Below are 16663 nucleotides of genomic sequence, written 5' to 3'. Positions count from 1 at the left end.
CGCAGCAGCGTCACAGGCAATCCGCGTCCATGAGCCTCTTATCCCACGCCTGACGAGACGGTATTGGTTAAGACACGACTATCTGTCTTGTTTTCTTTTCTGGCGCCTGCCGTCGCCAATGCATGGGATGCGACAACGTCAGTGTATCGCCCTGGACAAGCACACAGCTCCAGCCACATGATCCTCGGCTAGTTGTCGGAGGAGGCGCCGGCAGAGCGCATGTTCCTTGCTGCATGTTCCTCAGCTCCGAGGATGCCCAGACACTCGCGTGAGCCGCACCATATGGAGCTAGGCGGACGTACTACCATAGGTACACATGATGCAACCGCTCCAAATACGGTCCCCTATTGTCGAAATTCCCGCAACGTGTCAGAAAATTTGCCCGACTCGCCATTGGCTGCCAAGGTAGGACCAAAATGTGCGGACTCTGTGCCACCGCATATCACCCTTTTCACACGTCAAGAGCAACGCCCCGAGAGGCAACGAGAGCATAAGTAAATAGAGGAGAATTGTTATTTCGAACGTGCCGCCAAGTTCCAAACCAGGTCTATGCTGCACCACATCGAAAAAACGCCCTAAAATCGTACACCAAACATAATCTACATGGAACAGTAACGCGCTAAAACCGCGCTCACCGCCTCAGTCGTTCGTCTATCATCGATGTTGATACAATCCAAAGAGATCTTGGGTCGAAGAGGTATTAGAGAAGGGTCGTGGAGTGTCGGAGTGTCGGTAAACGTCAACGTGGAAATGGGACGCTTATTTGGTCTCCTCCTCAAGGAAGGTGATCAAATCGTTACGGTCCTTGGGCTTCTTGAGACCGCCAAAGGCCATCTTGGTACCGGGAATGTACTTCTTGGGGTTCTCGAGGTACTCGAACTGTGTTGCGTTAGCATTGACTGTCGGGTGATATTTGTCTTGGTAGGGCGTCACATACGAGAGTGTCGTGGTTCCACTCGATGCCCTTTTGCTTGTTGGCATCGGTGTATGAGTAGCCAGAGACGGAACCAGTCTTGCGGCCGAAGAGGCCGTGTAGCTCGGGGCCAATCTTGTTGCCCTCACCGGCCTTCAGGGTGTGGCACTGAGCGCAACGGGTCTACAGTGTGGTTAGAGAAGGTTCGGCGGACGAAGGATGCGACGAGGGATGTATCCGGCGTCATCTCAGTGTATCCGTACCTTGAAGAGGTTGGCACCCTTCTTAGCATCGCCTGCAAGGATATGTCAGCAGTCTGCATGACGATAAAATTTATTGTACTGCCAAGCGAGCCATCATGCCATGTCGCAAACCTGCCATATTTTGCACACTGCCTCGTGGGCTGCCAAAATCTAGCCGGCTTGTGTTCTGAGAAGATGCTGCTTCTCAGGGAGGCCAGTTGCCCATGTGCGCGCAGGCTCAATGGGCGTTGGAAGCAGGAGGCAAGACGAGGCAGGCAAAATGGGAGACGACCGATGACGTCTGGTTGGAGTCAGGAAAACGTACCCTTTTCGTAGCCCATTGTGATAAGATGAGAGGTATGAGGGTTGGTTAGGTAGTAGCCAAGTAGTGTTCAAGCGTGAGAGAAGAGTGAGACTTGTGGAGTGGTGAAAGGAAGCAGCGATGGAAACTGGAATGAGCGACAAAAAAGCTGGCAGAGGCAATGGAAAAAGCCAAACACGTGACTGCGCTCGCGTCAGGGCCCGTCATTCCATCGCGGCTAGCGCCTGCATGCGGCGAATCAGAGATGCAGTAAAAGTCAGGAGCAAAGGCGGTCGGGTGGAACCGGTCCGAGGACGCCTGGAGTAGGGCAAACAAGAGCCTCTGTGCCAGGGCTGCCTTTGTCCAGCCACTTTCCTGGTACTCGGCAATCCTGCATTTTATCCATCAGTCGATGCTGTCATGACGTCGCCCGCAAGCAACCCTGGGCAGTTGCCAGTACATATGCCAAGTCCACGCACATGTCCATGTTAAGAGTACATGTATGCCAAAAGCAATTATTCTCCCCTACATACTCTGGTCGTCGGCTTTCCCAGGGTCTGGTCCGTTGGCTTCCCTGCAGGACGCCGGCTCTACATACCAAATACGATGCCGCGCAAGGGTCCGTAAATCAACGTGACATGTCCATGAACCCACACATCTTCACGTTCTCGTTCAGGTTGATGAATGCCGGCTCTCGTGATCTAGAAAGCAGTACATTAGTGTTACATTCCCCAGCCACGATCACACTCATCTTGCCTTTCTACTAGCAATCCGCCGCCGTCCGTTTGTGACCCAGTTTCTTGGTTGACATCATTGAGTTCTGCCCCGCCACACCTCAACCGACAGGATGAATCAGATTCCAAGTATCTTATATGCTGACGAGAACTTCAAAACATGGCTGATACTCGGCGCTAGCCGAGGGATTGGTCTGGAATTCGTCAAACAGTTGTTAGCGAGGAACGAACGCATCATAGCTACTGTGAGAGAGCCTTGGGCTGGGCATGCCAGTGGCCTGTGGGGACAAGCAGGTGGCGATCATGGCCGATGTCAAATGTACACATGCGATATCTTGTCCGAACAGAGCATCCAAGTACGGACGCCGATCCCATTCCGTTCCTGTTGCGAGACTAAGAGGGGCTGACACTGTCAGAAATTCGTCGCCCAACTGGCAGCACAGCCGAACCTGAAGATCGACTATGTAGTGCTAAATGCAGGAGTGCTAAGATACCCGAATGTAAGTTCGACATCATGCACATATATGCAAGGGGCTGCACTAACCGTTACAGAGGGCCACTGAGCTGTACGTTCCTCGTCGCGGTCACGCTTTTCTGGTTGAGGCTAAAGCGTGCATTCGCAACAAATCCAGTATATCCGGGTGACGGTAGTCATGGTCGAGATCATGGATGCTGACTTCACATAGATCGTTTGATGAATTCGCTTTCCACTTGCACACAAACACCATCGGACCCATCATCGCAGCACAGAAGCTTCTGCAAACAAACATCCCCATAGGCACAATTGTCTTCATGTCCAGTGATTCGGGTTCCCATGGCAACTTTCGTGAGATGGAGGATGGGTTTGCCGCATATGCTGCGTCCAAGGCTGCACTAAACATGGCAGCGAGACACATGGCCGCCGAATTGAAGCGGAAGGACGACGATACAATCATTTTGTGCATGCATCCAGGTGAAGTAGCGACTGACATGGCAAACATCCAACTCCCATGGACAGTAGAGGGTATCATTTCACCAGAAGAATCGGTTGTAAAGATGATTGAAGTAATCACGAGCAAAGGCATACAGCACAGCGGCACCTTCTGGACATGGGAGAACCAGGTCAGTTTGCTTTGAGACTTTCCAAACTTCTAGTCATGTACTAACATCTACGTTCCGGCAGCCTTATATTTGGTAGCATCGATGATACTCATCATGTTCCCGCCTTGAGTCAGTCGTACACTCGTAGCAAGATTCCAGTTGGCTGTGCTTCTGCCTGCTTATCAGATTGTACATGTATGCTGATTCATAGTTTCTAAAGTGCTTTGCACACAAGTCAATCTAGAAGCGATTAAGGATCCAGAATTAGTCGAATTTCTTTAGAATGATTGTATTTTGCCTGCCCATAGCCATTTCATACACCTTTGCCTTGATGAAAAGCGGCATCAATTCGCAGAGACGGTACGGGTAAGCGCGAATTTATCAATTTACAACCGACTATATAGAGAGATATATTCATTGTTTTTCAAATGAGCTTATGATATAATTTGCTCAAATATGTAGTAGTAGTGATGGTTTTTGCCTGGGCTACCATAGACTACCTGTGAGTACTAGTAGTTTTTTTAGAAAGCATGCACGTGCACTTTGAACCAAAGGTACGCGCAACCATCCTCATTCCATAGTGACCCCTTTCCCTTTGAAATTCGGCATGTAGACGACAGCTATGTTCGAGGGTGCATATGTGTTATCGACAATGTTGATTTGTGGCTTGATTAACGTGACGTCTCCACAATGACTTCATCGGGAAGCTACTTTGACAGTTCACCGACAATATTGTTGTACCAAAGCCTTCGACAGCACAACCGCGGGTCGGAACATCAACTTCCCGAATCGCTATTAGCAACCGGCAATACACAATGGCTGCCTTCCCCAACATTACGGATCCGCTTGCGGCTCTTCCGCCGGAGATTGTCCTCCGCATCCTTGACTTCACGCCTATCTCTACACTGGGCTCTCTCATCTGCGTATCACGTGCTTGGCAGCAATTTATCGACCACACCCACCAGGACGCCATCTATTCCTCTCCCTCCAAAACTGTACACCCACCAAAACGTCTACAATCACACAGCAACGCTCGCGATTTCTCTTTCCTTGAAAACTCTACCAGTTTTTCTAAATTCTTCGACAATGTTACATCTTGGAAAGACTTGTGCAAGCGTCAAACGTTGCTTGAGCGCAATTGGGATGCGCCACGGCCTGTGACCCGCGAATCCGTCCTACAGGTTGGCAATGATGCCATATGGCGGTTCAAGGTAGACTTCAAACGTCGCTTGTTCATCTCTACTTCGCATGCTGGTGGCTTCAACGTTACGGATATGGACTCAGGCCGCCTCTTGTGGCGGTTGCCTTCTGTGCTAGATACAACAGAAGAGCATGCTGTTAGGCCATACGCGCATCTCGAATACCAAGATGGGACAGCAGTGTTTGATCGTGAGGGCGACGCGCTGGAGGTATGGCGAACAGATGAAGAGGGCACCGAAAGAGGAGTGTTCAAGCGTATTGCTGTCCTCGATCACGATTGTCAGACGAGAGGATTCCAGCTTTCGTATTGGACATTGGTAGTTGTTTCAGTAGAAGGCCAGGGCTTTGTGTATGACATGAAGCAAACTCCACCCAAACTCACTACTCATCTTCGCATTGAGCAAGATGCAGTAGGCCATCTGGACCAAAACGAGGATTTGGTAGTTTACTCTATGGGCACGCGCGGGTATCATGTGTATGATAAAGAGTCAGGAAACTGCTTGGGCCATCTGCAGCCATCGCATTGCACAGACAAGTACTATGTGCATCCGCTACCACCCATCAACGATCCCTCTTTCAGGGAATCAATGTATGGATTACGCCATGGCCAGACCAGACGGATTTTCCCTCCCGCCTCGCCACGCAGGAATCGCCTTACTCCTATTGAGCTGGGCAAGGGCCCCCTGCCAAACGCGCCTGTCGACCCAAATCACCCCAGGAATGGCGAGGATGAGTGGGGCGCCGGTATGCTAGACCGCGATAGCAACCTCTTTGTTGGCTTCTCCCGCTTTGGTCGCGTTTTTATATGCTCCGATATTCGTAAGGCACTTGAAAACGGGCCCAAGAGCACAGCCAGCTATGGCCAGATTCTCGAGTGCGATTCCGACGGGTCGGATTTCGATCTCGGCGGATGGTTATCTGTGCGAAATCACCGCATCATGTTTGGAATCCAAAACAGAATACATGTTGTTGCGCTAAACGCTGAAAATCGAATTGACTTTGAAGACGGCAAGAACAGAAATCGACCTTCGTACTCGCTCCTTACGGGCTCGACACCTCAATTGATGGTTCCAGTCAGTTTTATGGCATTGTATGATGATGCTATTATGACAACATATGCTGTGAGTTTAATCCTTCCAGAAGTGATGGCAGTTTGCAATAGAAATTTAACTCGTAGCATAGACTATTGGTCAGCGACAGGAAGAAGATGGGCCTGGTCGCATCTTTCCGACAAAAGCTATCCGCATTCTTAGTTTGGCGCCTTCTCTCGACAACAGCGATCATACAACTACAGATTCGGAAGTGCAAGTGCAGAGACCGCGAAATACGCTAATGGAGCTGTGGATGATGTTTAATGACGAACCGAGCGATGGAGAGGATACTTGGAGGACTATAGATGGACATCACTTGGACAGTGAGTGGGAGGATGGGGAAGATGGGAGTGGTTAAGTGTTACCGGGGAGTTCAGAACGTCAAATGCCATGTATGTAGAAGAGGAGGCATAGGTATGAGAGTTACTCAATGATTTCCCATCGCGATGTTCAAGGTGCTTAGTGTGCAGACGAATGCATATCAGCTTTGCAGGCCAGTACCGTTACTCTCAGCCTGATGCTATCGAACACCCAGCCTGGTGCCACCGAATACCGATGGTTTGGCTGCGGCTCTCTGCGGCAGGTTTTCGAGGGGGTCTTTTGGCTTTTTTAACCAAAAGCAAACCGGGCCCCCCACGGCTAGCCGAATTAACAGATATCCAAGGCTCAACTATGGAGGCTGTGCAACCCTTGGCTGATAGATGTGAGCTAACGTAGCTCCTTATGAAATAGCTTCGTATTTGACCCAATCATAAGATGATCTATACTAAGGCTAACCAGAAAACCAGACTTAGCGTCATATGATCGTGTATGTAAGGAAAGGTCTCTGCGCTTACACTCACCACCGCCAAAGTATCATCGTCTTCTGCCCTCTATAAGTCAACTACTCTACTCACATTCTTACCTACCTTTTCATTTTCAAATCATGCCTGCACTTGTCTGGGCAGCCCCTCGCGCCCCCAATGCCGCTCCTCTTGTAAATAATGCCAGTCAAGTACTCGTTGCATCACCTCTACTCGAGTCGCAATGGTCAAGACAGGATGTATTGACCCTTGCTGGTGTATGCGTAGCCATCATTGCCGTGTTGATCGCACTTGTTAGCGTCTTGTTTTCACCACCTAAATCGCGCAAGTGGCTATGCAGGCCGTTTCATTGGATCACACGACGCCTACGGCCCAGTAAGTTTAGTCACGTGATCATGGACGCGAGCTTATTGGATGCACTAGATGCGGAATACCTACCCCTGTCGTCGCGGTCCACTTATCAGCCAATGGTCATTAGGAACTGGGAAAACACAAATGAGAGAGCGGCTCGCCAACAATTGCAGGAACGTTACAATGAGTCGCTGAGGGCGAGGCGTGGGGGATTCTGATGGCGAATAAAAACAACTGGACCCAACACAATACGATTTGGATAATTACCTGGATAGCATTGGATTAAGGATTTCGTGTGGCGCATACGCGACTATGGGCGTTTATTTGATGGGTTTTCCTTTCATGTTTGTATTCAGTATAGGACTCGAAGTCATATTTTTTTCGCATTCGATCCATCGCTCTTATGTCTTTTCTCCATGTGTCAGCGTCATCACTATACCTACAGCGCGCTGAAAAAACAATGAGCATTTTAATATATCGTAGCACTGCCTACTTCGCCAAGTCCTGGCCAATGAAACAACCTCCGTCTCCCATTTCGCAATAGCTGGTTAATCGATTAAGCCTAAGATAAGGTATAACTGGTATGACGCATTGCAACAACGTCTGTTGAACGCATGGAACGTTATTCTACCACGACGTGCTGTGCATTATGTAGCTAGAGGCTGCAGGGCGCCGCACGCATAATATACGGAATCACCGAAGAACACACTAATCCATGGAGTTGCATTAATCGATCTTGGGAGCCGAGTTTTGTCAAGAAGTAATCTGTACGACAATTCACAGAGTATTGATGTGTGATATGCATACCTCGAATACGAGGGTTGCAGCACCACCTTTTACATATTCTTTAATCTCAGTGCCGGCGCTGTAAGATGGTGGCGCATATCGATTGGAGACGCAGCGGATACCAGCGAAACTGCTTCCATAACAGCAAAGATACGCAGAGATCTCTTGTCGGCACAGGAGGAACTGCACCTTCCAGATTTCACGCGCTTGTAATAGAGACAACTAACTCATCTACAGTACTGCCTGAAAATTAGGAGAATGCTTCAGAATGACGGTTCCATTACAACAAAATCCAGGAATGACGATACCGATCGTTACTAAATATAGGGTGGGGTGCCTGAAGACGGAGTAGACGATGCAACCTCTACAGAACAACACGCCTCGAAGGAGTGACTGCTGGTATCTTTTGGGTTGGGTTTTGGGGATAACCGATGGTAACAATACTCTTGCTGGAAGTAGCTTGTAGTATATAAGAGAAGGGAAGTCTACACAATGGACGAACACAAACCACTTTCAAACGCCTCTATCCAAGCAGCTCTCTATCTACGACTGTGTTAACTATCAAATTGTCAAATATCTCCAAGATGCAATTCACCACCACTTCTGTCATCACTCTCCTCGCATTTGCATCCTCTGCAACTGCATCTCCTCTTGCAGCCCGTCAGAATGCACTACAAGATTGGCAGGTAACAGACCTCGCAGTTTCCGTGCCTATGGGACGCCCAGGAAGCTACCCTTGGGGTACCCTTAAGGCGAATATAACCGACCCGAATGCGATCAACCTTGGTACTTCGAGCGATGGCAGCCAAATTATAGTGCCTGCTGGAAGCAAGGGGGTGGTAAGCTTCACGTGCTGATCTTGGCGTTCGATGGCATCCTAATAAGAATACTAGAATTGCGAAGCCAAATGGTATATCCATGGTGATTCCCCCATCGGCCGCGCATGGCCTTGCGATTCAACCTCAAACGGTTACTGGTTTATGCATGTGTATGAAGGCACAAGTGGCTTCTCATCCAGCAATTTCGACCTCAAATTTACGCGTGTCGCGGAGAAGATATATCTGGATACTCAGTACAAGGCGACCTTTGAGGCGAAGGGGCATTTCGATAGCAAAGGAAGTCTTGGTGGTGTCTGCAGTGCGGGCGAGTGTAATTGGGGGCTTCTACAGTCGAAGAAGCCTTTCAAGATTACACCTTCGAAGGCCTGAGTGGGAGTGAAGGGTGCTCGGCAATGTGATGAGCTTAACATGGTTGTGCCGAGGTCGGGTCGTGGATGGTACCGAATATCCCTAATGATTGTGTTTGCTAGAGCGTAGAACCATAATGTTTAGTATTAGAAGTACAACAATGCATGGCGGCGGAGCGTAGATAGTCCTTGTTCAAGATGCGAGTTGAGTAATATAGATCTTATTTAATACCTACGAAGGCCATTGTCTTATCTTTCATCTTGCCCAGCTTATGCATGCGCTCATGACGATGGATTACGCCTCCTCTCCGCGATCAGCACGACCAAGGTGCGGGCAGACATCATGTCTGATCATAAGAATACCTCAATGCCCCAGAAAGCCAATGCTTGAGTGCCGCGGCGAAACGGCAGTTGCTTAGCCATGGTGATGGTGTGGTATCGGGAACGGCCGGCGAACTACCGGGAGTGGACTCGTCGTGCGAGCCTCAGCATCACATCCTCCGTTAATTGCCGCCTCAGTCCGTCTGCAACCTGCACCATCCATGCAATCAGCTGCAAATAAGCACAATGGCGGTATCGCAGCAAATCTGTCGTCTTGAAATGGTTCCAGAATGCGTGCTTTTCCAGGGGTTGTGATGCTGGTGGGACAAATCAATGCCTGCGTGCAGCCCTTATCCCCGCATTTGAGCTCCGGGTCTTGGCATCGTCACAAGCTTGAAGCTCCTCTCCGCCGAAGCAACGCCTTTAGCTCACCATTCACATCAAGCCGACTAGTCTGCATCAGTCTGTCGACCAGGCAGATCCTCGGCCCAGGCATTGAAGATGGGTGACGTCTGCATCATAAATAGTATTGTCTACCAGCCGCCTGGCCTTCTCCGCACATTACATACTTGAACCGCATTTCCCTTCCATCTCACCTGTCATCCCTCGTAGCTCTACATACACAGAATTTCATACAAGTACACTTAGAAAATCATAATGGCCAATCCCGAACGCATCCTAAGAGAGGTCAACATCCTCGGCGACCTCAATGATAAGAACCGCCATATCCTCAGCAAGGACGCTTGCGTCTTCCTTGCGCTCCTCCACCGCACATTCAATGAACGCAGGAAAGCCCTTCTTCAGCGACGAGTGATTCGACAGGCTGAGCTCGACAAGGGAAACCTTCTCGACTTCCTCCCAGAGACCAAGCACATTCGAGAGAACGATGCTTGGAAGGGTGCACCACCAGCGCCTGGTCTTGTCGACAGGCGCGTCGAGATTACTGGCCCAACCGATCGCAAGATGGTCGTCAACGCCCTGAACTCCGATGTCTGGACTTACATGGCTGACTTTGAGGGTATGCGATTTCCGCTGAACCGGATGAGAGCTTCATCATTAATCTTTTGCAGATTCATCCGCACCGACATGGGACAACATGATCAACGGTCAATTGAACCTGTATGATGCCATTCGCAGGCAGGTCGACTTCAAGCAAGGCGAGAAGGAGTACAAGCTTCGCACAGACCGAACACTACCCACACTCATCGCTCGTGCCCGTGGCTGGCACCTCGAGGAGAAGCACTTCACCGTTGACGGCGAACCTATCTCCGGTGGTCTTTTCGATTTTGGACTGTACTTCTTCCACAACGCACATGAGCTTGTCAAGCGCGGAGCTGGCCCATACTTCTACCTGCCCAAGATGGAGTCGCACCTTGAGGCTAGACTCTGGAACGATGTCTTCAACCTGGCCCAGGACTACATTGGCATGAAGCGTGGAACCATCCGTGGAACAGTCTTGATTGAGACCATCACTGCTGCCTTCGAGATGGACGAGGTATGTCAAAAACTTGCCCAGATAGAAGATTCTTGTGCTAATCATATTATAGATCATCTACGAGCTTCGCGACCACTCCTCTGGTCTCAACTGCGGCCGTTGGGACTACATCTTCAGCACCATCAAGCGCTTCCGTCAGAACCCCAACTTTGTCCTTCCTGACCGTGACTCTGTCACCATGACATCGCCCTTCATGGATGCCTATGTCAAGCTTCTCATCAAGACATGTCACAGGCGTGGCGTTCACGCGATGGGCGGCATGGCAGCCCAGATCCCCATCAAGAACGACCAGCAAGCAAATGACGCTGCCATGGCCAAGGTTCGTGCGGACAAGCTCCGTGAGGTACGTGCTGGTCACGACGGCACATGGGTAGCTCATCCAGCGCTCGCAGCCATTGCGAGTGAAATCTTCAATGAGCACATGCCCACTCCCAACCAGATGCACGTCCGCCGCGAGGATGTTCACATCACTGCTAATGACCTACTTAACATGAACGTACCTGGCAAGGTCACCGAGGCCGGAATCCGCAAGAATCTCGACATTGGTCTTGCCTACATGGAGGCCTGGATCCGCGGCGTTGGTTGTGTACCAATCAACTACCTCATGGAGGACGCTGCTACCGCCGAAGTCTCAAGGAGTCAGCTTTGGCAATGGGCCAAGCACAACGTCCAAACTGCAGAGGGCAAGAAGGTCACAAAGGACTATGCTCTCAAGCTGCTGAAGGAGCAAGCCAATGCACTTAGCGACAAGGCACCAAAGGGAAACAAGTATCATCTTGCGGCCAAGTACTTTGAAAGTCAGGTCACTGGAGAAGACTATGCCGAGTTCTTGACATCGTAAGTAACAAATCTTCCCAAGTCATAAGAAACACTCACTAATAAGATCATAGTCTTCTCTACAATGAAATCACAAACGTAGGTCCACCCAAGGGTGCCTCCAAGTTGTAAACTGCGGTGCGAAACCTAATGTTTTCCTTGGCGTATTGAGCATATGAAAAGTGCCTCGTCTGCTGTTTTTTTGCTAGTCTGTAACTTTATACCACACATGGCTATTTTCGAGCCAAAGATAAGAAATCGCGCAAATCTTAAAGCGCTTTGTAATCTTGTACTGCTTGCTTTTATCCATCTGCTAGCCCAGTGTTATGCCTTTCTCTCCCCTTGAAAACAGTATTGCATGTGAATCGATCAAAAGCTAACGGTGCTCCACATCACTCATAGACCGGCTCGCCCATCGCAGCGTCGAAATTGTAAGGAAACACATGCAGCCGAGGTATAGCCCAGATTCTTGGAGAGAGGGGGATGCATGGTCGATCGTACAAGAGCGGTTCTGGTAGGCGAACACGGTTCGTCTGACATGTGAAAAAAAAATCGTGTGAACGGGAAATCGTTTGATGTTTGTATAGATATTGCTATGGCTAGTTTGATAATAGTTCCTGTCCATATTATGAGTTGTTTTGTTATTTCCATGGTACCCTATTTTGATCATTCATCTAGGTTGAGAAAGGTTGTGACGGTGGTGTGGGTTGTAGTTACAGAATGGCTCGAGGAAATTCAAGAGAGCAGACTAGGCGACATTGCCTAGTGCAAAGGCGACCTACCAGTTATGCACTTCTATGTATTGGACAGAACATGTACATGGGTAAAAGGTCAACAGGAACGTGGGTCTTGGCATGAACAGAGAAGAAGAATCTGCAGAGTAAAAACTCGCTTCACATGAACATTGAAAACCATGATTCATAGTCTCGTGGTATCTAGAGAAGTGGCGTTATCATGCCGAGTGCATTCAGTGTCCCGCGACTATGCAGACCAGATACATGACTAAACACCCATTTTGACCTGACCGATGCACCGAAGAAGCCCCAAATATCACCTTTACTTCCTGAGGAGACGCTGGTAGAAAGCAAGCTCCTCACCCTCGAGGACGTAACCGTCGCAGCGACCGCTCTGGCCGGGACGGGAAGAGACAGCGGCGTACAGACGACCGGCCTCGAACTGCTTCTCAACAGCATTCTCAATCTTTCCACTGGTCTTGAGGCGCTCAGCCTGCTTCTTGGTGACCGAGTTGGACTTCTTCTTGTCCTCCTCCTTCTCACCGGCCTTGGCCTGCCTCCTGCGGCCGAGCGAGGAGCCGTAGTGGGCCTCGTACCATTGCCTGAAGGGAGCGGCATCGATCTGGACGATAGCGGAGCGGGTCAGGGTGTTGGTACGGACGAGCTCGTTGTTGGAGGGGTGGTAGACGACACCGATGACACGGGTCTTCTTGGCGATGCCCTCAGAGCCCCAGGAGAAGTTGCCGGACTCGAGACGGAGAGCACGGAACTTGCGGTTGCCGCCACGGGTGCGGACAAGATGGATACGCTTAGTGCCAATACGGGTATTGGCAGGCTGGCGACCCTTCTCGAAAGCCCTGAAGCCATGTTAGACATGACTAGAGAAGCGATCGGGTTATGCATACCTCTTCTTGCGGTAGTATGCGCGCTTCGCACCGGACGCGGAACGCTTGTGGCGAGAGTCTCGTGAGATACTGGGAATTGTCAGTGGATGAAGTCAAGCGACGGGGGAGAAAGAGATAGATACCCCATGATTGCGGTTGTTCAGAAGACTGCTGCCCACAATTAAATTAGCTGTTGTTCTTCCTGTGTGATTTCCGAATCCGCAGCATTGCTCTACTCCGCCACTACAATCCTTTGCATCGTATAGCCCAGAGCGGAAGTGTTCATCTCTGTGCGATTGAAGTGTTCGCGTGCGACAATGTCTTCCGTTGGCGTAAGCATACAGCTGGGTCACGATGGCGGAGCGGTGTCGATTTCGCAATGCTGAACGGCTTCCATATCTCGATTACAAGGCGTTCTCTGTAGCGTACCTGTGTTTGGTCTTCCGGTGCAATCTGTGTTGTCGTGGGGTTAGTTGGCGCTTGTCAGAAGAAGTCGGGAAATTCAAGGTGATTTTCGAGTTCTGAGCGTTGGTGCCAAGGCCACGCTAAACAATAAGCGAGCAGGTGCGCTTCTGCGCGTCTTGCCCCCCACCATTCGCTGCTCTATCCTATTCAGCAACCTTTTCCACATTTTCGCATTTTTGTATCGATTAGCCCCTGGCGACAGAGCAATCGTTTTTTCAAGTGTCCTAGTAATTGGGGCAGATGATGGATGCACAGCGCAGGTAGTCGACGTAGCTTGTGATTACACGTGCTCGCTGAAATTGCTCCAACTGTCCCTGTCAACATCGTCGGGGTGGGACTTCGTGGGCTCAACATTGCCGATTTATCAGCTAAATTTGTACCACAACATCTATTGCAGAACTCACCAACGCATAAATATCAACAAATATGCTCTGTGTATAGCAAGTGGCTTTTGTGTCAAGCCCTCTCCAAACTTTCCTTGTACCTGGTTGCGGAATCCTTGCGAACACATGCACAATCACCATTGGCCCCTCCACTTGAGTCCTCCCAGGTATACATTAAGGGCGGGTACCATGCAGGATTGGAGTTCATTAAGACACTTGGGAGATACCGGTTGTTGGTAAACACACAGCTGACTTTTCATATCTTGTTTCCACGCCGGTTAAAGCTGTCTCTAGGCTCGGGTGTTTCCCATCGGCACGTAGATGGTCGCAGGCTTGAGAAATCTAATCAATAGCAACCTAAGTAGGTGTTCTGCACGACTCTGCCTAAGTGTAGCAGAGCCAGCGGCAACTTTACCGGTCTTTTCAGAAGACGGAGATGTCCATGCCAGTAACTTTGATTGCAACAGTAGGCTACCGCATCCAATACCTTGTGTAGTTATTTCATCTGGGGGAAAGTGTGAGAACGTATAGTGTGTCTCTTCTCCTTTTCCGTTACTAGCGCCATGCATTTCTCACTTCCTTTTTTTGAACAACTATGTTTTGCACTCACTGTGATACAAGCGGGCGGACTAATGCTACTTGTTTCTAGCACATCTTATATGTTCATGCGTAACCCGGGTAAGGGTTACTCAAGCAGGTAGGTATCGGGCCTCGTAGTCCTTAATTCACTGAAGTTGGTTGGGCTTACCCAATCCAAAACAGTACTCGGCTACAGGTCAGTAGTGGCAGCAGAAAGCCTTTGTATGGTAGCGCCGGGGTCAAGTGAGGTATTACATTCAGCGTCATCGATCACTAACTAAACTGAAATGCCATCTTCGGCTGAGTTCAAGTTTTCTAGATCTGTCACTACCATTTCTCTATCAAAGCCGGTGGATACATGACTGAGTCAAACCTCTCCTCAAGTTTGTGTCCCTTCAGTACCCGCGCTACCGAATTCGATCCCCATCATATCAGTGCAGACCTCACATCTGGTGATCATCTCCACCAGGATATCTCCCATAGATGCAACGACCACTTTGATTACATCCCCGGGCAATACCACGAGAAGTGTACCCATGCAATCGACAAACCAAAACCTTCGACGAATAGCACCGCTCGCATCGCAGATGGAGAACCCAATAGCCATCATGATATTACCGGTCCCAATTTCAATGCTGCCCGACAATGTAGAGGATGTTATCCGGTGGTTGAAGTCACAGCTACTGGCTGGTTAGAAACACCGGTTGAGGTTTAGCATGGCTCTACAAAGCGACTAGGCCCTGCTCCACTGATCGCCCAAACACATCCAATCGCTACAGTTTCTGCTGCCTCAACGACTGTCATTGTTGAGCAGAAGCTATATGGTGATAACTTTGTCATAGGAGGCTCATATACTGTCATTCCTGGTAAGCCCGTTACTGTGATTAACACGCCTATTGAGATCCGAACTTCAAATAGCCAGGCGGAAGTGATTTTCGGCACAATCACAATATCTCTGCAGCCAAATTACCATCAAACAACACACGCGCCGCCAGTAGCACCACCACTAATACTTACTATGGCCACCACAATGGCAATGCTAGGCTTCCGATCAGAACATGTGCTTGAGGGACAAATAATTGTCCCTGGTGAGAGCCACTCAACATCTCAGGAATGACGCTCTCTTTTTCACCTTCAGCAACAGTGCTTGTCGTTAACGGAGAGACATCCAGCGTCATTCCTGTATCCGGCGGCACTTATAACGCTGTAATACCAGCTCCCTTGAGCTTCAGAGAGCAGATGTATACAGCCAATCGTGCAGGCCACATCATAATGGGTCCAGAGGCCACGCTGATCCCCGACGGGAATCCAGTGTTGACGGGACGAAGCCTAGCCTCGAACCCAGTGGGTCAGCAGTTGCGGTATAGGGCATGACTATCGCTCTACAGTCTGTGACAACAATTGTCACGTTGACAAGGGGTCCGAGTTCATTTGAGACGTGGTCTGGCGGTGAGTGTGGAAAGGAATCCACTTGACCGGGGAAGTGTATTCCTATCCCATTGTGAAAGCGACTAGTGCTGGAGCGGTACGGCATCATAGTACCATATCCAATGGTAGGCTAGAGAGTGTGCCTCGACTGGTTTTGTGGGGTGTAGGCTCTTATGCTTTGCACCTATGGAGAGATGTACTGGAACATATGGTCTCGTGGGAACTCGCTTGCTGGAAAGTTACTGTGCGTCAAATGGCGCTGGATCAATAGCATGAAATATAGAAAAAACGGTTTCCTGCATTGTCGCACTGCATTCGCTTGTGCAAAAATCGATGTGTTGACAGGAAAAACAAGAAACCCCTTGAAAATTTGCAATTACTCCTGCGAAGTTGAAGCAGTTGTCGAAAATGTCTCATGATCGTCGTATGCCAGCCAACCGTGCACAAAATCAGGAGAAAACACAATAATAGACGTGACGAAGATGCTGGAACATCGTACTCTAGAGGACTCAACAAACGTTATTCACGGCCACATCACAATTACATGGTACCACATATTCGTCATTCAACCGGTGACAGGAACAAGTCAGCCATGGTCAAAAATTTGCATCACCAAACCTCCAAGGGCATTCGCCTAGCAGTTAAGGGACATGAACAAAAATAAATGCGCAACTTTACGTACAAACATCCACTCGAAATGCCATGGGCGGCGTCTAGACTACTTAATACCGGTGCAAACTTGGCATCCGACGGGCAACTCGACGACGGAAAAGCGCGCATGTTGGGCCAGGGCGACGGTGGTGAGACGGCCAATAACAGAGTTTTCCCCCACCATGCCTCCAAAGGCAGTCTTCTAACAGCTAACGGCCAT

At 49.6% G+C, this 16663-nt stretch overlaps 8 protein-coding genes across 8 annotated transcripts; 6 read left to right on the top strand and 2 right to left on the bottom strand.

Annotated features, from left to right (window-relative positions):
• Positions 1-491: 491 nt before the first annotated feature.
• On the bottom strand, positions 492-1577 carry PSV08DRAFT_398656 (cytochrome c-like domain-containing protein). Its single transcript, XM_014229413.2, has 4 exons — positions 1481-1577; positions 1177-1208; positions 938-1096; positions 492-879 (listed from the first exon to the last, which is right to left on the bottom strand). Exons 1-4 carry the CDS (start codon positions 1494-1496, stop codon positions 760-762), a joined length of 327 nt encoding a protein of 108 aa, XP_014084888.1. The 5' UTR covers positions 1497-1577; the 3' UTR covers positions 492-759.
• A 553-nt stretch (positions 1578-2130) lies between these two features.
• Positions 2131-3560, top strand: PSV08DRAFT_358728 (uncharacterized protein). Its single transcript, XM_066092968.1, has 5 exons — positions 2131-2546; positions 2607-2690; positions 2743-2831; positions 2877-3291; positions 3353-3560. The coding sequence occupies exons 1-5, from the start codon at positions 2304-2306 to the stop codon at positions 3365-3367; spliced, it is 846 nt and encodes a 281-aa protein (XP_065949731.1). The 5' UTR covers positions 2131-2303; the 3' UTR covers positions 3368-3560.
• Positions 3561-4085: 525 nt separating this feature from the next.
• PSV08DRAFT_358727 (uncharacterized protein) lies at positions 4086-5919 on the top strand (the record flags this gene model as incomplete). Its single annotated transcript, XM_014229415.1, has 2 exons — positions 4086-5591; positions 5653-5919. The coding sequence occupies 2 exons, from the start codon at positions 4086-4088 to the stop codon at positions 5917-5919; spliced, it is 1773 nt and encodes a 590-aa protein (XP_014084890.1).
• A 567-nt stretch (positions 5920-6486) lies between these two features.
• On the top strand, positions 6487-7081 carry PSV08DRAFT_383785 (uncharacterized protein; the record flags this gene model as incomplete). Its single annotated transcript, XM_066093427.1, has 1 exon — positions 6487-7081. One exon carries the CDS (start codon positions 6487-6489, stop codon positions 6931-6933), a length of 447 nt encoding a protein of 148 aa, XP_065949730.1. The 3' UTR covers positions 6934-7081.
• A 727-nt stretch (positions 7082-7808) lies between these two features.
• Positions 7809-8920, top strand: PSV08DRAFT_358726 (uncharacterized protein). The gene is made up of 2 exons (XM_014229417.2): positions 7809-8340; positions 8395-8920. The coding sequence occupies exons 1-2, from the start codon at positions 8086-8088 to the stop codon at positions 8707-8709; spliced, it is 570 nt and encodes a 189-aa protein (XP_014084892.1). The 5' UTR covers positions 7809-8085; the 3' UTR covers positions 8710-8920.
• A 644-nt stretch (positions 8921-9564) lies between these two features.
• PSV08DRAFT_407078 (malate synthase) lies at positions 9565-11668 on the top strand. The gene is made up of 4 exons (XM_014229418.2): positions 9565-10026; positions 10079-10503; positions 10556-11340; positions 11394-11668. The coding sequence occupies exons 1-4, from the start codon at positions 9666-9668 to the stop codon at positions 11449-11451; spliced, it is 1629 nt and encodes a 542-aa protein (XP_014084893.1). The 5' UTR covers positions 9565-9665; the 3' UTR covers positions 11452-11668.
• Positions 11669-12192: 524 nt separating this feature from the next.
• Positions 12193-13422, bottom strand: PSV08DRAFT_398650 (40S ribosomal protein eS8). Its single transcript, XM_014229419.2, has 4 exons — positions 13367-13422; positions 13081-13108; positions 12959-13027; positions 12193-12910 (listed from the first exon to the last, which is right to left on the bottom strand). The coding sequence occupies exons 2-4, from the start codon at positions 13083-13085 to the stop codon at positions 12376-12378; spliced, it is 609 nt and encodes a 202-aa protein (XP_014084894.1). The 5' UTR covers positions 13086-13108; positions 13367-13422; the 3' UTR covers positions 12193-12375.
• A 1185-nt stretch (positions 13423-14607) lies between these two features.
• Positions 14608-16133, top strand: PSV08DRAFT_398649 (uncharacterized protein). Its single transcript, XM_066093563.1, has 3 exons — positions 14608-15011; positions 15102-15452; positions 15503-16133. Exons 1-3 carry the CDS (start codon positions 14723-14725, stop codon positions 15736-15738), a joined length of 876 nt encoding a protein of 291 aa, XP_065949729.1. The 5' UTR covers positions 14608-14722; the 3' UTR covers positions 15739-16133.
• The last annotated feature ends 530 nt before the right edge of the window (positions 16134-16663 follow it).

This window comes from Bipolaris maydis, assembly GCF_028858645.1.
Source record: "Bipolaris maydis strain C4 unplaced genomic scaffold PSV08scaffold_2, whole genome shotgun sequence".
NCBI classification, from domain to species: domain Eukaryota; kingdom Fungi; phylum Ascomycota; class Dothideomycetes; order Pleosporales; family Pleosporaceae; genus Bipolaris; species Bipolaris maydis.
Note: the sequence above shows the minus strand (reverse complement) of the source record. Positions and strands in the feature narration are given on the sequence as shown.